A 16,292-nucleotide genomic window follows, 5' to 3' on the forward strand; every position below is an offset into this window, starting at 1 on the left:
TGGAACTTTAGAGCGAGAGGGTCGAATATGTTTTATCTATAACTGTTAGGGAAAATTTTAGAAGCCACTTCTCTGTATTTTTCTTCCTTTCTATGTTACTTTTCTTCAGCTTTTTTCTTGCATTTCTTCCTTCCTTCCTTCCCCTCACCTACCTACCCCTTCCTTCCTTCCTTCCTTCCTTCCTTCCTTTCTTCTTTCCACCCAACACACATAAGTGACTTCTTCCTCACTATATTAGTTTGTGTTAGCTTTTACCTTCTCGTTGTATCTTTTTGTAATAAAAAGTATATAGAGGAAATGGATGCGACTTCTGTTATAGTTTATTGAGGTGTATTCAAAAACATCTGGCTTAATCTCAGAAATGTGAAGAATGGCCAAATGAGTTTCTACATGAGAAAGAAAAAAGTAGCTGAATAACAGATGAATAACTGATCCCGCTCCTCATAATTCTGTTCATTTTTTATTTTGTATGATTAACTCTGCAGACGCAAAGATAACATTGATATTACTCATGACCATAATTCTGCAGTTTTTTCCTTTGAAGAAAACCTCAAATTCAAAGTGGACCAGGAACTCCTCTGCAGTCCTTACTGTAGTTCAAGGGTTGACTTCTCCTTCCAGGAGAGGCTTCACTCATTCTGGGGCCCAGGAGCTTTTCAGAGCAGTTGACCTCTGATGGTTTTTGGAGCCTGAAAAACTAGTGAATTCCAGGTGTCGAACCATGAAATTAATCACGCCAAAGAAAGAGACAGAGGAGTGTCATAAATCCTCTACGGGACCAGATGTTCTTTCTGTAGCATTTGACTCTTGTTGGTGGGTCCAAACTCAAGTTTTCTTGATGCAATATGGGGGAGGGAGAGCAAAAGGCCCCTAGTTTGGGCAAGTACAGTGATGGCGAACCTTTTAGGTACCGAGTGCCCAAACTGCGCATGTGCGCATACCCAAATTAAAAGATGTTTGCATGCACACACTTGAGTGATTTATAAACAATAAAAAAGGTGGGATTTTAAAAATTGAGAATAAATAAATGCATTTTTTCCTGATTTCTTTGTCAATATTAGCCAATTTATTTGGTTGGTGGTTTGGGTCTGAACTAATAGCTGCCTTGCATTCAATTGTTGCTCAGAGCTCAAGTCATCCCAGAATTAAGGAAGTCTGCTTCATATCTTTCCTGGCTTCTTTTTGGGGGGTGGGGTGGATTTATCAAGCAGTACAGGTAGTCCTCGATTTACAACAGTTCTTTTAGTAACCATTCAAAGTACGGTTCATCACTGAAAAAAGTGACTTCTGACCATTTTTTTACAGTTGCAACCTTTCCAGCATCCCCATGGTGATCAGGGCCTCAGGATTTGGATGCTTGGCAACTGGTTCACATTTGTGACAGTAGCCGTTTCCTGGAGTCTCCTGAACAGCATTTGCGACCTTCTGGCAAGCAGAGTCAATGGGGAAGCCAGATTCACTTAGTAACCGGGTTACTGACTTATCAACTGTAGTGATTCACTCAACAACTGAGGCAAGAAAGGTTGTAAAATGGGGCAAAACTCACTTAACAAATGTCTCAACGACCGAATTTTTGGGCTCAATTCTGTTTGTAAGTCAGGGACTATCTTTACTTTATTCACTGGGGTTATTTTTTAAACTTGAATAAACTCTCGGTGGAATTGGTTTTTTTAAGAGCTGCTTTTGTTTCTGTTTTCTTTTTTTGTTGATCTTCCATTGCTCCCCAAGGATGCGAGTGAAAAAGCTGCCTATGATTCTGGCTCTGCACTTGAAAAGGTTCAAATACATGGACCAGCTACACCGATACACCAAGCTTTCCTACCGCGTGGTTTTCCCTCTGGAGCTGCGACTCTTCAACACATCAGGAGATGCTACAAACCCAGACCGGATGTATGATCTCGTGGCTGTGGTGGTGCATTGTGGCAGGTAAATATCCCCCTCCCCCCCCCCGAAAAAAACCCTGTCATATATGTTACTAATCACCTATGACCGTGATGGAGAACCTATGGCACGCGTCTCACAGGTGGGGCACAGAGCCCTCAGCCCAGCTCAGCTCCATCAGGCATTCGTGCACGCCTCCCCACTGGCCAGCTGATATTTTGGCATGCACAGGGGCATGGCACATGCGGGAGATGCAAGCGCTTGTGCGTGGGGGGTCATGTCAGCATGTGCAGGAGGAGCATGATCCTCCCTGGCCTCTTTTTGATCCCAGGAGGCTGCAGGGAGACCTGCTAGGCCCAAACTGGGGTGTGAGGGATGTGTCATGCATGCATTGCATTATGTGTGCGGGCACACACATGCATTGGGCACATGACGACAAAAAGGTTAGCCATCACTGACCTATGGGGTCCTTGGTGCTCTCTTGCAGGTGCTTCATGACCCAACTAGAGCCATTAGTAAGCAGCCCAGTCATACGAACTGACAACAAACAGCACTCCTTACTACCAGTAACACTGATGATGTTACCTAGTTAGGGCAATGAAACATCTGGAAGAAAGCAAGGAAGTACAGAGAGCACCTGTGGACCTCTCATTTCAACCTTGAGCTACAAATATTCTCCTTTATCAATGGCCCAACTAGGTCACATCCTCAGTGCTAGAAAAAGAGTGGGCTTTGCAATGAGGAGGAGAAGGAGGAGAACTGTGGAGTCCTTGGTCTTCTCTGGGCTTGGTGATTTTCTTGGAGACGTTTCATGACCCAGCTAGCTAACGTCGTCAATGCTAGAAGGGAGCTGGGTTTGCAGAGTGGAAGGAGAGGAAAGGGCGGGGCCCATGATGCTCTCTGAGCTTGGTGGTTTTCTTGCAAGTGTTTCATTAACCTCATCAGGGCGAGGATTAACACTGATATTACCTAGTTGGCAGTTGAAGCACCTGCAAGAAAGCCACCAAGCTCAGAGAGCACCAAGTCATAGCTAAGCTGCAGCCCCCTCGTCTTTCCTGAGTTGCAGGTGAACTTCAGGGAGACAACACCCCCTTCCCCCCAGCAATGGTGGGTTCTGGATCCCGGTGCAACTGGTATGGTTGCAACAGGGCCCAGCGTCCACCACATGAACGTGCGCAGCACACTCATCCATCCTTACCTCTTGCGACGCCTCCGCGACGTTTCAGCTCTCGGCGGAGCATCACAGAGTCACCATGCGCTCTGTGCACTCTGTGCATGTCCACAGAAGCGCCAAAGAGCTCAAATTCAGGTAAGGAGCTCGGGTGGGCCCTCCAGAGCACCGTACTGGAACGGTGCCCAGTGCTCCAGGCAGGCACTGGTATGCCCGTACTGGGGCATACCACCTGCAACCCACCACTGCCCCCCAGCGTTAACCCAAGGATAGATTTGGGCTAGCATTACCATTTGGGCAAGGGGTAGATCAGTCATCAAGATGCAACGGTAACATTTGGTGCATGGCTGGATGCATGCAATTCTAGGCAGGGCTAAAATTTCTCATTCCTCCCCCTTCCCAAATTAACTTCCCCCTTCTGCTCCAGACCTTTCTAAGCTCAAGTTCTTCTCAATTAGCTGCAGTTTGTTCTTAGCAGATCCCCTCCGTCACTAAATCTCCCGGCCTCTTCCCCCATCCTCTCTTGAAGCCCTCAATTGCCAACTGAAAAGACAAAACCCTTCCGTTCTGCACCGTTTCCCCTCCATTTTATTTATGGTCTGGCCATCGCATAGGTAGTCCTCGACTTATGACCACATTTGAGCTCCAAATTTCTGTTGTTAAACAAGATAGTTGTTAAGTGAATTTTACCTCATTTTATGACCTACCTCGCCACAGTTGTTAAGAGAATCACTGCGGTTATTAAGTTGTTAAGTGAACCTGGCTTTCCCCTTGACTTTGCCTTTCAGAAGGTCTCAAAAGGGTGTGACCCTGGGAGGCCAAACATGTCATAAACATGAGTCAGTTGCCAAATGTCTGAATTTTTATCTCATGGTCCTGTGGATGCTGTGCAGTCTTATGGATGGAAACACTCCTAAGTCACTTTTTTCAGTGCCAATGTAACTTCAAACGGTGAGAAAAAGACCTGTTGTAAGTCAAGGATTGCCTGCATACCTTGCTCTAGCAGCTTTCTCCCTTTGGCCTGGATTTGCATCCCCAGGGCAGCTGTAGGCGAGCAGGCGGAGATGATTGTGTTCAAGAGAGCTGTTGAGGCCAAGGGTCCATAATCTGCTATACGCCCACAGGAACCTTTGGCTTTTTTCCATCCTTGGGTGGATAATTGATATGCGCATTTTTAAATGTGTATGTCGGTTAAACGGATGGATAGAAAATGTTGATGGGAACTTCATCTACTGCAAAGGAAAATTGAAACCAGCCATTATTGGAACAAAGAAGCTATTAAAGCAGTTTAGCCAAATGATTTAAGGGTTTTTATAGCAGCAGCCCCGGGCGGTTAAGCTGCATATTTTGCAAATGTTTATTGAATCCATTAATTTTGGCTTTGTTCTCAGAGCTCAGTTATAAGCCTCCCTAATTAGTTTTCGTACAAGAGGTGTGTAATATAGAGCCATTCTTTCCCTCTAGAGCCGTGATGGCAAACTTATGGCACGCACGCCACAGTTGCAGAGTGGGTTGCACACATGTGCAACGACCAGCTGTCCAGCACGTATGCACCCACGGCCGGTCACTCTCTTCCGGGTTCAATCATGCGCATGTGTGAAGACCAGCTGGCTGGCGCCCATGCACACAATGGAACCCAGAAGAAAGCGGCTGGTTGTGCACGCATGCACACCAGCCGTATGCTCTCTTCCGGGTATCTGTGGTCCGGTGTGAGCGCCCTCCTGTGTCGACACTCAGTGCCAAAAAGGTCAGGCACCACTGCTCTGGAGGATCCTATCTCAGCCATAGATTGAACTCCCAAGTCACACTCTGCATGATTTGTGCAACTACAATTTGCTCACCAAACCATGCTTGGTGCTGTTCTGTCAGTCGTGGATTTGCACATGATCGCCTGGCACAAAATGTGATGCCCTCTGTCTGTACAAACAAGGCTTAAGGTCATCACCTACATTTTAGGATTAAATTCCAAGGTGCAAATGAGATCTCCAAAGCACATGTCTACTTATTCATGGACAGTTTTTGGTTTTCTTTATGTTATTTATTCAACTGGTATGGCAGAGCTCTTAAATGCATGCTTTGGGGTAGCCAGCAAGGCTTAAAACGTTACTTAAAAAATGTGTGCCAAACCTATACAGGTAGTCCTCAACTGACAACCACAATTGGTTGAGCCTCAAATTTGTTTTGCTAAGTAAGACGGTTGTTAAGTGAGTTTTGCCCCATTTTACAACTCTTCTTGCCGCAGTGAATTGCTGCAGTTGTTAAGTGAGTCACATGATTGTTAAAGGAATCCGGCTTCCCCGTTGAGTTTGCTTGTCAGAAGGCCGCAAAAGAGATCACGTGACCCCGGGACACGGCAACTATCATTGGCAACTGTTGTAAGTCAAGGACTACCGTAATGCTTATTTTTCCTGTCCAGTGGTCATGGGGCAAGCCAAAAGTCTCATCTATATCCAAGCAATTTTGAACCCAGGAGTGGAAAAGCAATACAGAAAATCCACATGGAATCAAGGATTCCTTGTAGCCAAAGAAGATCCGTGAAGCCAGTGCAGGGAGTGGGCGAAAGTTTGAAACTCTAGATGATTTCCACACAGGGGCAAAACCACAGTCCAAAGCCAACCTTGCTTCCACCATCTGATGGGGAGTTGTCCCTAACTTTTCTGGAGAGAGGGATAGTTCTTACTAGGCCTTCAGGAGGGAGTTAAATCTATTCAGGAGGGAGTCCTGACTGCTAAACTAGCTTTTACTCCCAAAGACCTCTGCACTTACCGTATTTTTTGGAGTATAAGATGAAAAACAGCCCATTTTTGGGACGTCTGCAGAGTGCAAAAACTTTTTTTTTTAATTTCCCTCTTCAAAATCTTGGTGCGCCTTATACTCCGAAAAATATGGTATGTACTACAGGTAGGCCTTGACTTATAACAGTATGTTTAGTGACCATTCAAAGTTACAACGGCACTGAAAAAGTGGCTTATGACCATGACCAGCCTTCCATCCTTCCATCATTCAAGAGGCTGACTCTGTAAACCCCTTAGAGAGGACTGTAAAAGCACTGTGAAGCAGTATATACATATTTTTGAAGTATAAGACACACCTTTTTTCCCCCAAAAAGAGGGTGAAAACCTATAGACCTAATACAGCATTTTTGGCCTCCTGAAACCCCGCCCTGTGCGTCCTGTTTTTCTCAAAAATGGACATGCAAAGGGTTTGGGAGGCCTGTAGAGTGCTCCTGGGGGCTGGGGAGAACAAAACCAAGCAAAAAATGGGCCCATTTTTCACAAAAACAGGGCTGCTTTTGCCCTCCCCAGCCCAATGTTCCCTCTAATTTTTTTTCAGTGTGAGCAGAAAAGTATAGTGTTTGAGCAGCACATTTTCATGCCTGAGCACCTGAATTTCACCTAAGACAACAACAAAATCAGTATTATTTGAAACTCAAAGTTATGTTTATTCAAGGTACCCGCTTAATTAAAAGTGTTATATAATATCAGTATCACTTAACAACGCTCCTGCTTAGCAACCAAAATGTTGGCTCAGAAAGTCTGGCATTTGAAGCATGCAAGTCTTAAAGCTGTTGTTACAAGATCCTTGCACCCCTAACCCGTTAGAAAAAAAAATCCCAAGGGTCTTCAAACCTGACAGCTTTAACACTTGTGGACTTCAACTCCCAGAATTCCTCCTCCAGTCATGTTGGCTCAGAAACTCTGGCATTGAAGCATGCAAGTCTTAAAGCTGTCAAGTTACAAGATCCTTGCACCCCTAACCCTTTAGGAAAAAAAATCCCAGGGGTCTTCAAACCTGACAGCTTTAAGACTTACGGACTTCAACTCCCAGAATTCCTCTTCCAGTCATGTTGATGTCATCTGCGTGGATCTGCTCTATCTTCAGTTTTTTTCACAGGGGGCAGGGCTGCAGTTGAAGATGCCGACGAGCCCCCGCCGCCACTAGAATAACTGCTGCCGCCGCCTCGTCCTCCTCCAACAGCACCACCACATTTGCTGCCCAGCGCTGCAGCTGAGGTGAAGCCGCCAAAGCTCCCGCTGGTGCCCCCGCCCATGGCAGCAGTGGCGGTGCCTCCCCCTCCACTCAGGGCACCTCAGCTGGGCTCTGGGTACCCCTGCCGCCACCTCCACCTCTGCCGCCTTCCTACTAGCTCCCGCGGCCTCATAGCTCCTCAAAAGCACGGCAGAGGAGGAAGGGGGAGAGATAACGCGGGGGCCAGCTCAGGTGCTCCGCGTGGAGGGGGAGGCACCACCGCCGCTGCCATGGGCGGGGGCGCCAACGGGAGCTTTGGCGGCTTCGCCTCAGCTGCAGCGCTGGGCAGCAAATGTGGTGGTGCTGTTGGAGGAGGAGGAGGTGGCAGCAGATATTCTGGTGGCGGCGGGGGCTTTGGGGATTCATTTCAGGCACAGCACCGGGCTAGGATTGGCCGCCCACAAAGGACCTCCCAGGGCTTGCTTTGCTGAACATGGGGCAACTGATGTAGTTTGAGCGGCCGCGGCCAGCGCAAACTACCGTCAGTCGCTCCATGCTCATCAAAACAAGTCTGGGGAGGTCCTTTGCAGGGGCCAGTTCTAGCAGCCTGCAAAGGACTTCCCCACGTTTGCTTTGACAGAAATCACTGCGTGGCAGTTAGAAACTGCTGCGCGGGGTTTTCTTGCCACGTGCGCGGCCGCGCAGCCGCGCACCTTAGAGGGAACAGTGCCCCAGCCCCCAGGAGCACTCTACAGGTCTCCCAAACCCTCTACACACACCATTTTTTGCAAACAAACGGGGTGTACAGAGGATTTGGGAAGCCTGTAGTGTGCTCCTGGGGGCTTGGGAGGGCAATTTTTTTTTTTTAATTTACCTCTTCAAACTCTTGGTGCATCTTATACTCCGGTGCATCTTATAATCCGAAAAACACGGTAAGTCTCAGTGCTATTGCGATTCCCCTGTGGTCACATGATCAAAATTCAGGTGCTTGGCAACTGGTTCATATTTGTGATAGTCGCAGTGTCCCAAGGTCACATGATCCCCTTTTGCGACCTCCTGACAAAGTCAATGGGGAAGCCAGATTCATTTACCGACCATGTGACTAACTTAACAACTGCAGAGATTCACTTAACAATTGTGGCTAGAATGGTCGTAAAAAGGGACAAAACTCACTTAACAAATACGTTTTGGGCTCAAGTTGAGGACTACCTGACTCTTTTCGTTGCTTTTCCTTTCAGTGGTGACATCCTCTTGGGATTGTGGAAAAGCTTTGGGATCAGAAGTCCGAAGCGAGTGGCTAGTGCCTTTAATCAAGCAGCGACACTTTCTCTCCAGTTCTCATCCTTCCTTCCTTCCCTCTCGGCTAAGATCAGGGATTCCTCAGAGCTGAATCACAAAAATCAGCCACAGCTTCCCCTGAAATAGATGGGAGCACAAACGATGCGACTTCCACTCACGCCAAAGGGAGATAAAAGTCCTAGGAGAACCGTAGTTCGTATCTACGTGCCCATATCCAGCTTTAACCTTACCTCTCTCCTTTGTTGCAGTGGTCCAAATCGTGGGCATTATATCACCATTGTGAAGAGCCACGGCTTTTGGTTACTCTTTGATGATGACATCGTAGAGGTAGGCTTGGTTCCAGTGCTTTGTAATAACTGGCTCAAAGCTATTTTCAGTGTCTGCTTTTGTGCCTAAATATAAATACAAACTCTTTGTAATCGGTCATGCAAACAACAGTTCCAGCCCCAATAAATCAATACTAACAAGCCTTCAGATGACATCAAAAAGGCACAAATGCCACAACAATCCAGGACAGCAGAAGACTGGAGAAGTCTGTTCTCCCTCCGGAGATTGGGTGAGGAGCTGTAAAATGCTTAGGACGGGGTCTAAATAAGAGGGTCTCGTAGCCAAGGAGGACAAGGTCTCCCTCCAAAATCTCAAAAATTGGATGGAATCCAAGCTCCTTAGGATCCTACAAGCCAAGGGCAGTTTCAGAGATTCTGAAGAGGTGAATAAGGGAGCAGATCAATTACGGAGCCGTTTTGATCAAAACCTCGGTAGCTTTAAGATGTATGAACTTCAACTCCCAGAACTCCCAAGTTGTGGAACACTTGTGTAAAGGCCTCACACATCACACACTTTAATAACTGAGCAGCAGTATGCTGCCAGATGATGACTAGGGTAGTCCATCAGAGAGGAAACAAAGTTATTCCAGGTAGTCCTCGGCTTACAATAGTTCATTTAGTGACCATTCGAACTTACCAAGGCACTGAAAAAAAAGACTTCTAATCATTTTCCACACTTATGACCATTGCAGCCTCACAGTCACGTAATCAAAATTCAGACGCTTGGCAACTGACCCATATTTATGACAGTTGTGGTGTCCCAAAGTTATGTGATACTTTTTGCGACCTTCTGAGCACGAAAGACAATGGAGAAACCAGATTCCCTTACCAACTGTGTTATTAGGAAGTTTTCCCTTAATTCCAGGTTGCTTCTCTCCTTGATTAGTTTCCATCCATTGCTTCTTGTCCTGCCCTCTGGTGCTTTGGAAAATAAGTTGCCCCCCTCCTCTTTGTGGCAGCCCCTGAAATACTAGAATACAGCTATCACGCCCTCCTCCCTCCCAGTCCTTCTTTTCTGTAGACTGGCCATACCCAGTTCCTACAACTCTTCTTCGTATGTTTTTGTCTCCAGGCCCTTGATCATCTTGTTGTGAAGACATCCTTTTTTTACAATATAGTTTTCAGTTTGCAGCATTGTTGCTTTTAGAAATGGGTAGCTAAATAAAATGAGTGAGATAAATCACCATGTTGCTGGTTGCTCTGCCCACCCGGTGGGTCCTTACAGCTTTACTAGACTCCATAAATTTTAAACACTTCTTTATTGGATGCAGCTATATTAGATTGGCTCTCTGCTCAAACCTCTAACGTACACAGGCACCACGAGTTCTTTTGCATGGTGAATTTCTCTTCACTGCTAGGATGAGGCAGTTGGGAAGGAAAACAAGGGCCAGTTTTACTTGTCAGGGCTGAGGGCGAAGGGTTTTCTCAGGTCTGGCGAAAAAAGTGTTAGCTATTCAGTGTTTCTCTTGCATGAAAGCTAGTAACTTTGAGAGCAGATTTCGCTCTCTTGAAACGTTCATTCAGGGGTCCTGCAGATTTTCCAGTTTTTACATGCAATGTACATAAAAACCCGTCAGAGCTGTGATTCGGCTGTGGTGGCCGTTATTTGCATTGTTTTGAACCAAACTCTGTGAATATCCCTGCTATAAATAACTGGCAGTTTTCAACTTAACAGCAACTGGAACGGGGATTTCCATCTCTAGGCAAGATAGTTGTTCATTGAGTCATACCTAATTTTGCAACTTTTTTTGGCTATAGTTGTTAAGCAAATCACCACAGTTGTTAAATGAATTATGTGGTCATTAAGTGAATCTGGCTTCCCCTATTGATTTTGCTTGTTGGACTTTGCTGGCTGGGAAGATCACAACTGGCCATCTGGGGACACACACTTACACAGATACCAAGATGTAAGTACATGTCCCTTGTTAAGATTTTGATCAGGTGACTATGGGGATGCTGTGGCAGCTGTAAGTGCCAGGACCAGTTCTAAGTCACTTTTTTATTGCTGTTGTAACTTTGAATGATTGCTAAAGAAATGGTTGTAAGTCGAGGACTCTGCAGATGGCGATGCAATATTCTCTATTGAGAATATGGTTTGATTGGCAAAACACACACCCTAGGTGAGTGAGAATTGTTGAATATGAATTACAGTCTCAAGTCTGTAGTCTTATGTAGTAGTCCTTGATTTACAGCAATTCATTTAATGACCGTTCAAAGTTACGATGGCACTGAAAAAAGTCACTTATGACCATTTTTCACACTTATGACCGTTGCGGCATCCCCGTGGTCATATGCTCAAAATTCAAATGCTCGGCAACTGTCTCATATTTAGGACCATTGCTGTATCTCATGGTCACACGATCCCCTTTTGCGACCTTCTGACAAGGAAAGTCAATAGGGGGAGGGCAGATAGACTTAACGGCCCTGTTACTAGCCTAACAATTCCAGTGATTCACTTAAGAACTATGACAAGAAAGGTCATAAAACGGGGCAACATTCACTTAATAAGTGACTCGCTTAGCAGCAGAACGTTTGGACTTAGCTCCTTGTCTCTGGAAGGGCCCAACCTCTTCCCAGATAAATGCATTCAGCCCCGTGGACCGCAGGAGGTGGCGCTAAATTTGCAGTGAAGTCGTTAATAGCAGCAAAGAGCAAGTGGGTTGTTTCAATTCATTGGTTTGTTGCATATTTAATGTATTTTAAATGTATATTTAAAGCAGGAGCCTTTTGCTTCTTAATGTCCATTTGTTTGTCCAGAGATGACAGTGGGGAATCTCCCTGCCTTTCTGACTGGGAAGAGGCCACATGTGCGGAACCAATCATGCACCATCCCTTACCTTGTGCTGACCTTCTCAGTGGGAGGAGCCAGGGCCACTGACTTGATTGTCAGCTGAATTTTAATGAGCTATATAACAGAATAACAGTTGGAAGAGACCGTGGAGGTCTTCTAGCCAACCTCCTGCTCAAGCAGAAGACCTTATACCATTCCAGACAAGTGGCTGTCCAATCTTTTCTTAAAAGCTTCCAGTGTTGGAACATCCACAACTTCTGGAGGCAAGCTGTTCCACTGATTAATTGTTCTCAACTGTCATCATATTTCTCCTTACTTCCAGGTTGCTTCTCTCCTAGATTAGTTTCCATCCATTGTTTCTTGTCGTGCCTTCTGGGGATTAGAAAATAGGTTGACCCCCCCGCCCCCATATTCTTTATAGCAGCCCCTCAAATATTGGAACACTGCTAACATGTCACCTCCTAATACATAGACAGAAGGTCCCCATAATGATAAAGCTGGAACAAAATTGCTTAAATGAGAGGTCCTTTGGTGCTCTCTGAGTTTGGTTGTTTCCTTGCAGGCGTTTCATTACCCAAACTAGGTAACATCTTCAGTGCTAGTTCTGATGACGTTACCTAGTTTGGGTAATGAAACATCTGCAAGAAAACAACCAAACTCAGAGAACACCAAGGGCTCCTCATTTTAACCCTGAGCTACAAATATTCTCCTTTATCTGCTTAAAATCAGGGCGTGAAAATGCTAGACCAGGGGAAATAGACAGTGATTCTGATTCTCTCTCTTCATTAACCTCTCCATTGTCTTAAATTGTAGAAAATTGACGCTCAAGCAATTGAAGAATTCTATGGATTGACCTCAGACATTTCCAAAAATTCGGAATCTGGATATATCCTTTTCTACCAATCAAGAGACTGAGATGGCACATTTTGGGGACATCTTGTGCACAAAAGAAGGGATCAAGGCTGTGCCCAGAATGATGGCAGAAACAGAGTGATGGCAGAAACGATTCCTCCTGGTTATCGTGGGCAATCAAGTGGTGCATTTCCTTGAGGAGAACAGTCCTGAGCAAGGATGCATTTTGCTTTGGTTTTCTTTCTAGGCTATTTTATACTTGCTAACTTCCAAAATCTTTTACCTCTACTTGAAACCTGGCTGCTTAACTCTTCAAGAACCAAGAAAGTGATTTTTAAAGTAACATTGTAAAATCCATTCACTGTTCAGTTATGGCTTAAGACTCGTCTTTGGTTTCCGTTATTGCCATTTTTCTGTTTTCTAACAGAACGATTTCCCCTCTGGTATTTGCTGAATTCCTTCCTCTTTTCGGACTCAAGAGGAAGAAAGTTGCAGTTTTGATACTGTGCAGCCAGCTTAAATCATTCTGGAAGCGTTGTGGTTTAATTTTTACTTTTTTTTCTATGGGAAAAGGACACTAGGTATTTTTACAGGATTGGAGATTTTTTAAAGACGTCACTTTTATTTCCGATAACACTATTTATTCTACATTTGTTCCGCTTTGTCTCTTTCTTAAAATTTTCCTTGGAAGGTAATTTTTATATGCTTTATAAATCTGTTAATCCTTTGTAAAAAGAGATTTTGACTCAGAACCACAATACTGTAGAAGTCAAAAAAGAAATAGTTGTAAGTGTTGGAGGTCACATCTCTTCTCTAAGCCAAAAGTGCCATCTGCTGAAACAGGATCTATTAAGGGTTCAGTTTTGCATGTAAGCAATTCTCGGCATGGATCAACATGCTGTAAATGGACATCACCGGTCTAAACTTTAAGGTTTAAATAATAATTACAATTTTGGCCTTGAAAACAGTTCAGGGGTGGGACTTAAACTAAGGTCTATCGATGCTTTGAAAGGAGTTCCTCTTAACTTCATCCTCTCCTGCTCTCCAGGTTTCATTTTTCCAGTCCACATTTCTGCTGCTCTTGCTGCTTCGACAGAGGAATAAGGCAGTATTAGGAAGACTAAATCACACTTACGTCTATTTTCCAATGTTGCGCATTATAACTCTAAGCTCTTTTAAGAGGGGGAAAATTATATGGTGGAGAAGAATCTGCCAGATTTAGGCTCGTAAGAAGCTTAGACTGAGCTTAATTTGGGCTGTGGGAACCATTGGTGCCTCTCCCTCTTCACAGCAGCCTCCCAGAAGGTCTGGTGCCCAAGCGCCCTCCCAACCAACAGCAGCTGATCCCAGCAGCTCTTGGTGAGCCTTGACAAAGCAGATTTCTTTGTTCATCCACATGAACAGTAATAAGAACGGGCTTCCTGTTTGGGAGAACTCGGAAATTATATCTGCTTGTCCCAATCACCTTCCTCCATCATCTTCTGCCGGGAATTGCCAAGAACAGAATCGACTCAGAAAATGGCAATGGCTGAACTCAAATCTGGGATTGGAAGGTCGGGCAAACTGCTTTCTTTTCCTTGCTTCCTCGGCTCCATATCTGGGTTTAACTTTTCCATTGGAAAGCTTTTTCTTGCATTGCACGATTGTCCCATCTCTGCAGCAGCATTCAAGCTCCACAGACAATGTCCGAGAAGAAAGAGACTCGCCGTCGTTTGCCTTAGACCACTTCAGAGCATCAGAGTTTCTACAGATTTCCATGAGGCCTGGGAGAAGTTGGAGACCCTCAAGGGGGTGGGTGGGAATACCAAACTGAATATCTGGGATCTCCAGGGAGGTCATAAGATTGCAGCCATAGTCTTAACAGTAACTGCTTCCTTTTGGTTAATAGTGGGCAACTGGTGTGGATATATTCAATCCAATGTGCAGAGTCCAATTTTCTTCAAAGGATGTCATCTGTAACACAAATAGCTATTGGCAACTAGTGGGCAGTTTATGCATTATTTATGCATTAGGGAATGAACTTTCGGTTAGAAAATGTCTCCAAGCAAAACCACTTCACCCTGGAGACTCCCTCTTTGGTGGGCAAAGCTGATAGCTCCCTAGACAAAGCCCCCACCCCATCGGAAGGCAGGGGCAACTGCCCAGCATAGGAAACGGCTAGGCTTGTATTTTGTATATTTGGTGATAATGTTTTTATGAATAATACCTAACTTGAAAGAGGGAGAGAATATTGAAAAAAATATATGTTATAGATTAAAAGTGCACTTTTGCTACAGATTTATAAGGGGTTTGAATTGGAAGAGAATGGTGTGATGTGACTTCTGTATAATAAATGATGCCCTGATATCGCCAATAAAGGCCGCGTACGGTGAAATTGTCTCAGTCATGTGTGGGGTGTTTTTTTTTTATGTCATTGAAATGCCACAAAAAAACACATTTTTAAACCTGCTTTTTTCCAACATTACCAAGGTAACAGCCAGTTCCAGACAATGTATTAGGATGCCTTTTGCTGAACTAGAAAGTTGAGTTCATGTGTCACATGAGCCGTAAGCCGGGGTTCCCAAACTGGGGTATTCAGCCAAATTGGAGCCGATGCCAAATGATATACCGTATTTAATGTAGCTTTTCTCAGCCCTAATGAGGTGCTAACAAGTGAATGGTTTTCCGTGCTTTGCCTGCTTTTCTCATTGCTGCTCCCTCCAACATTAGCGTCTCATTAGGGGTGAAAAAAAACTTCAAATATTTTTACTGCGGCATACTCACCCCTTCAAATACCGGTACAGCTAAATGAGGCTTGGAAGAGTAGAGACAAACAAAATGGAGTCTGTGCTTCAAAAAAGGTTGGATAAAAGTTCCAAGATGGCAGCGTGCGTAGACGCTGAGGCTTTGAGCTCCTGGTGTCACAGTGGAGTATGTAGGCAAAAACTAGTCTATACCTACAGGGAGTTACTGAAGATTGGATCCTCTAGTCAACTAGATATTACCAACGACATCCAGCAGTCTTAGAATATACCAAATGACATAGTAAGACTCCGTGGATCGTTGTTGGGCCTAGGAGGCAGTGAAGAGAGTGGAAGCAGGGGCGAGGATGTAGAGCTGGTTGGCTAGTTCAGTTACGGAAGCAGCCTCAGACCAGCCTTACCAAGCATTTTTCTAACCAACTCTAGATCCTTTGTCCACAAAACTGATGAACTACAGCTATGGATGGCAGCAAATAAGCTTATTCGCGACTGCTGTGTCATGATCATCACAGAGATCGGGCATCATCCACTTGTACCGGACGCATCAGTGGAACTAACTAACCGCTTTGACAAACAGCACCTCCAGTAAAAGCAAAGGTGGAGGACTTTGTATTTACACACACAATGATTGGTGTACTAACAGTAGAGTTACTTATACACACTGTTCTCCAGATGTGGAATTCTTAACTCATTTGTTGGCCATTACTTAGAGAGATTTCTGTTATAGTTATCATCGCTGTCTATATTCCACCTGATGCAAATGTTAGCACAGCACTCTCTTAAGTTACATGATGCCATCGAGCAGGCTTATCCTGCTTTGTCGTGGCTGGGGATTTTAATCAAGCCGTCTAAAGTCTGTTCTCAGTGACGTGCGGTGAGGATTACAGTTGGTGAGGCAAGAGCAATGTCCCCGCCACTGTGTCCGACAGGCATCTTGCGTTTATGTCCTCCATAAACATGAGACACCTGTCAGACACAGCGGGGGGGACAGAGCAGGCGGGGGGGCGAGGCGGCAGAGCACGGCAGCGGTGAGAAGCAACGTCCCTGCCGCTGTGTCTGACAGGCAGCTCATGTTTATGTCCGCCATGTTTATGGCGGACATAAACATGAGCTGCCTGTCAGACACAGCGGCAGGGACGGAGGAGGCAGTGGGCAGTGGCCGTAACGGCGCCCGGCGGAGAGACATGCACCGATATGGAGCGGGAGTTCGGGCAGGTGGGACCACTGTTGCGGGAGCAGTGGCTGTGACGGCACCCGGCAGA

General features: G+C 45.3%; 1 protein-coding gene across 1 annotated transcript in view; it reads left to right on the plus strand.

The window, feature by feature from the left end:
- The window catches only part of LOC106551053 (ubiquitin carboxyl-terminal hydrolase 12), a 53,682-nt gene extending 39,011 nt beyond the window's left edge, over positions 1–14,671 (plus strand). Inside the window, exons 7-9 of the mRNA XM_014069060.2 lie at positions 1,729–1,926; positions 8,569–8,647; positions 12,251–14,671. Of these exons, the coding sequence (XP_013924535.1) occupies positions 1,729–1,926; positions 8,569–8,647; positions 12,251–12,352 (379 nt within the window). The 3' untranslated portion in view covers positions 12,353–14,671. The remainder of the gene's footprint in view (positions 1–1,728; positions 1,927–8,568; positions 8,648–12,250) is intronic.
- Positions 14,672–16,292: the final 1,621 nt, after the last annotated feature.

The sequence above is a fragment of the Thamnophis sirtalis genome, unplaced genomic scaffold (genome assembly GCF_051295495.1).
Source record: "Thamnophis sirtalis isolate CommonGarterSnake01/CBP01778 unplaced genomic scaffold, rThaSir2_p1.2 scaffold_13, whole genome shotgun sequence".
Classification (NCBI taxonomy): domain Eukaryota; kingdom Metazoa; phylum Chordata; class Lepidosauria; order Squamata; family Natricidae; genus Thamnophis; species Thamnophis sirtalis.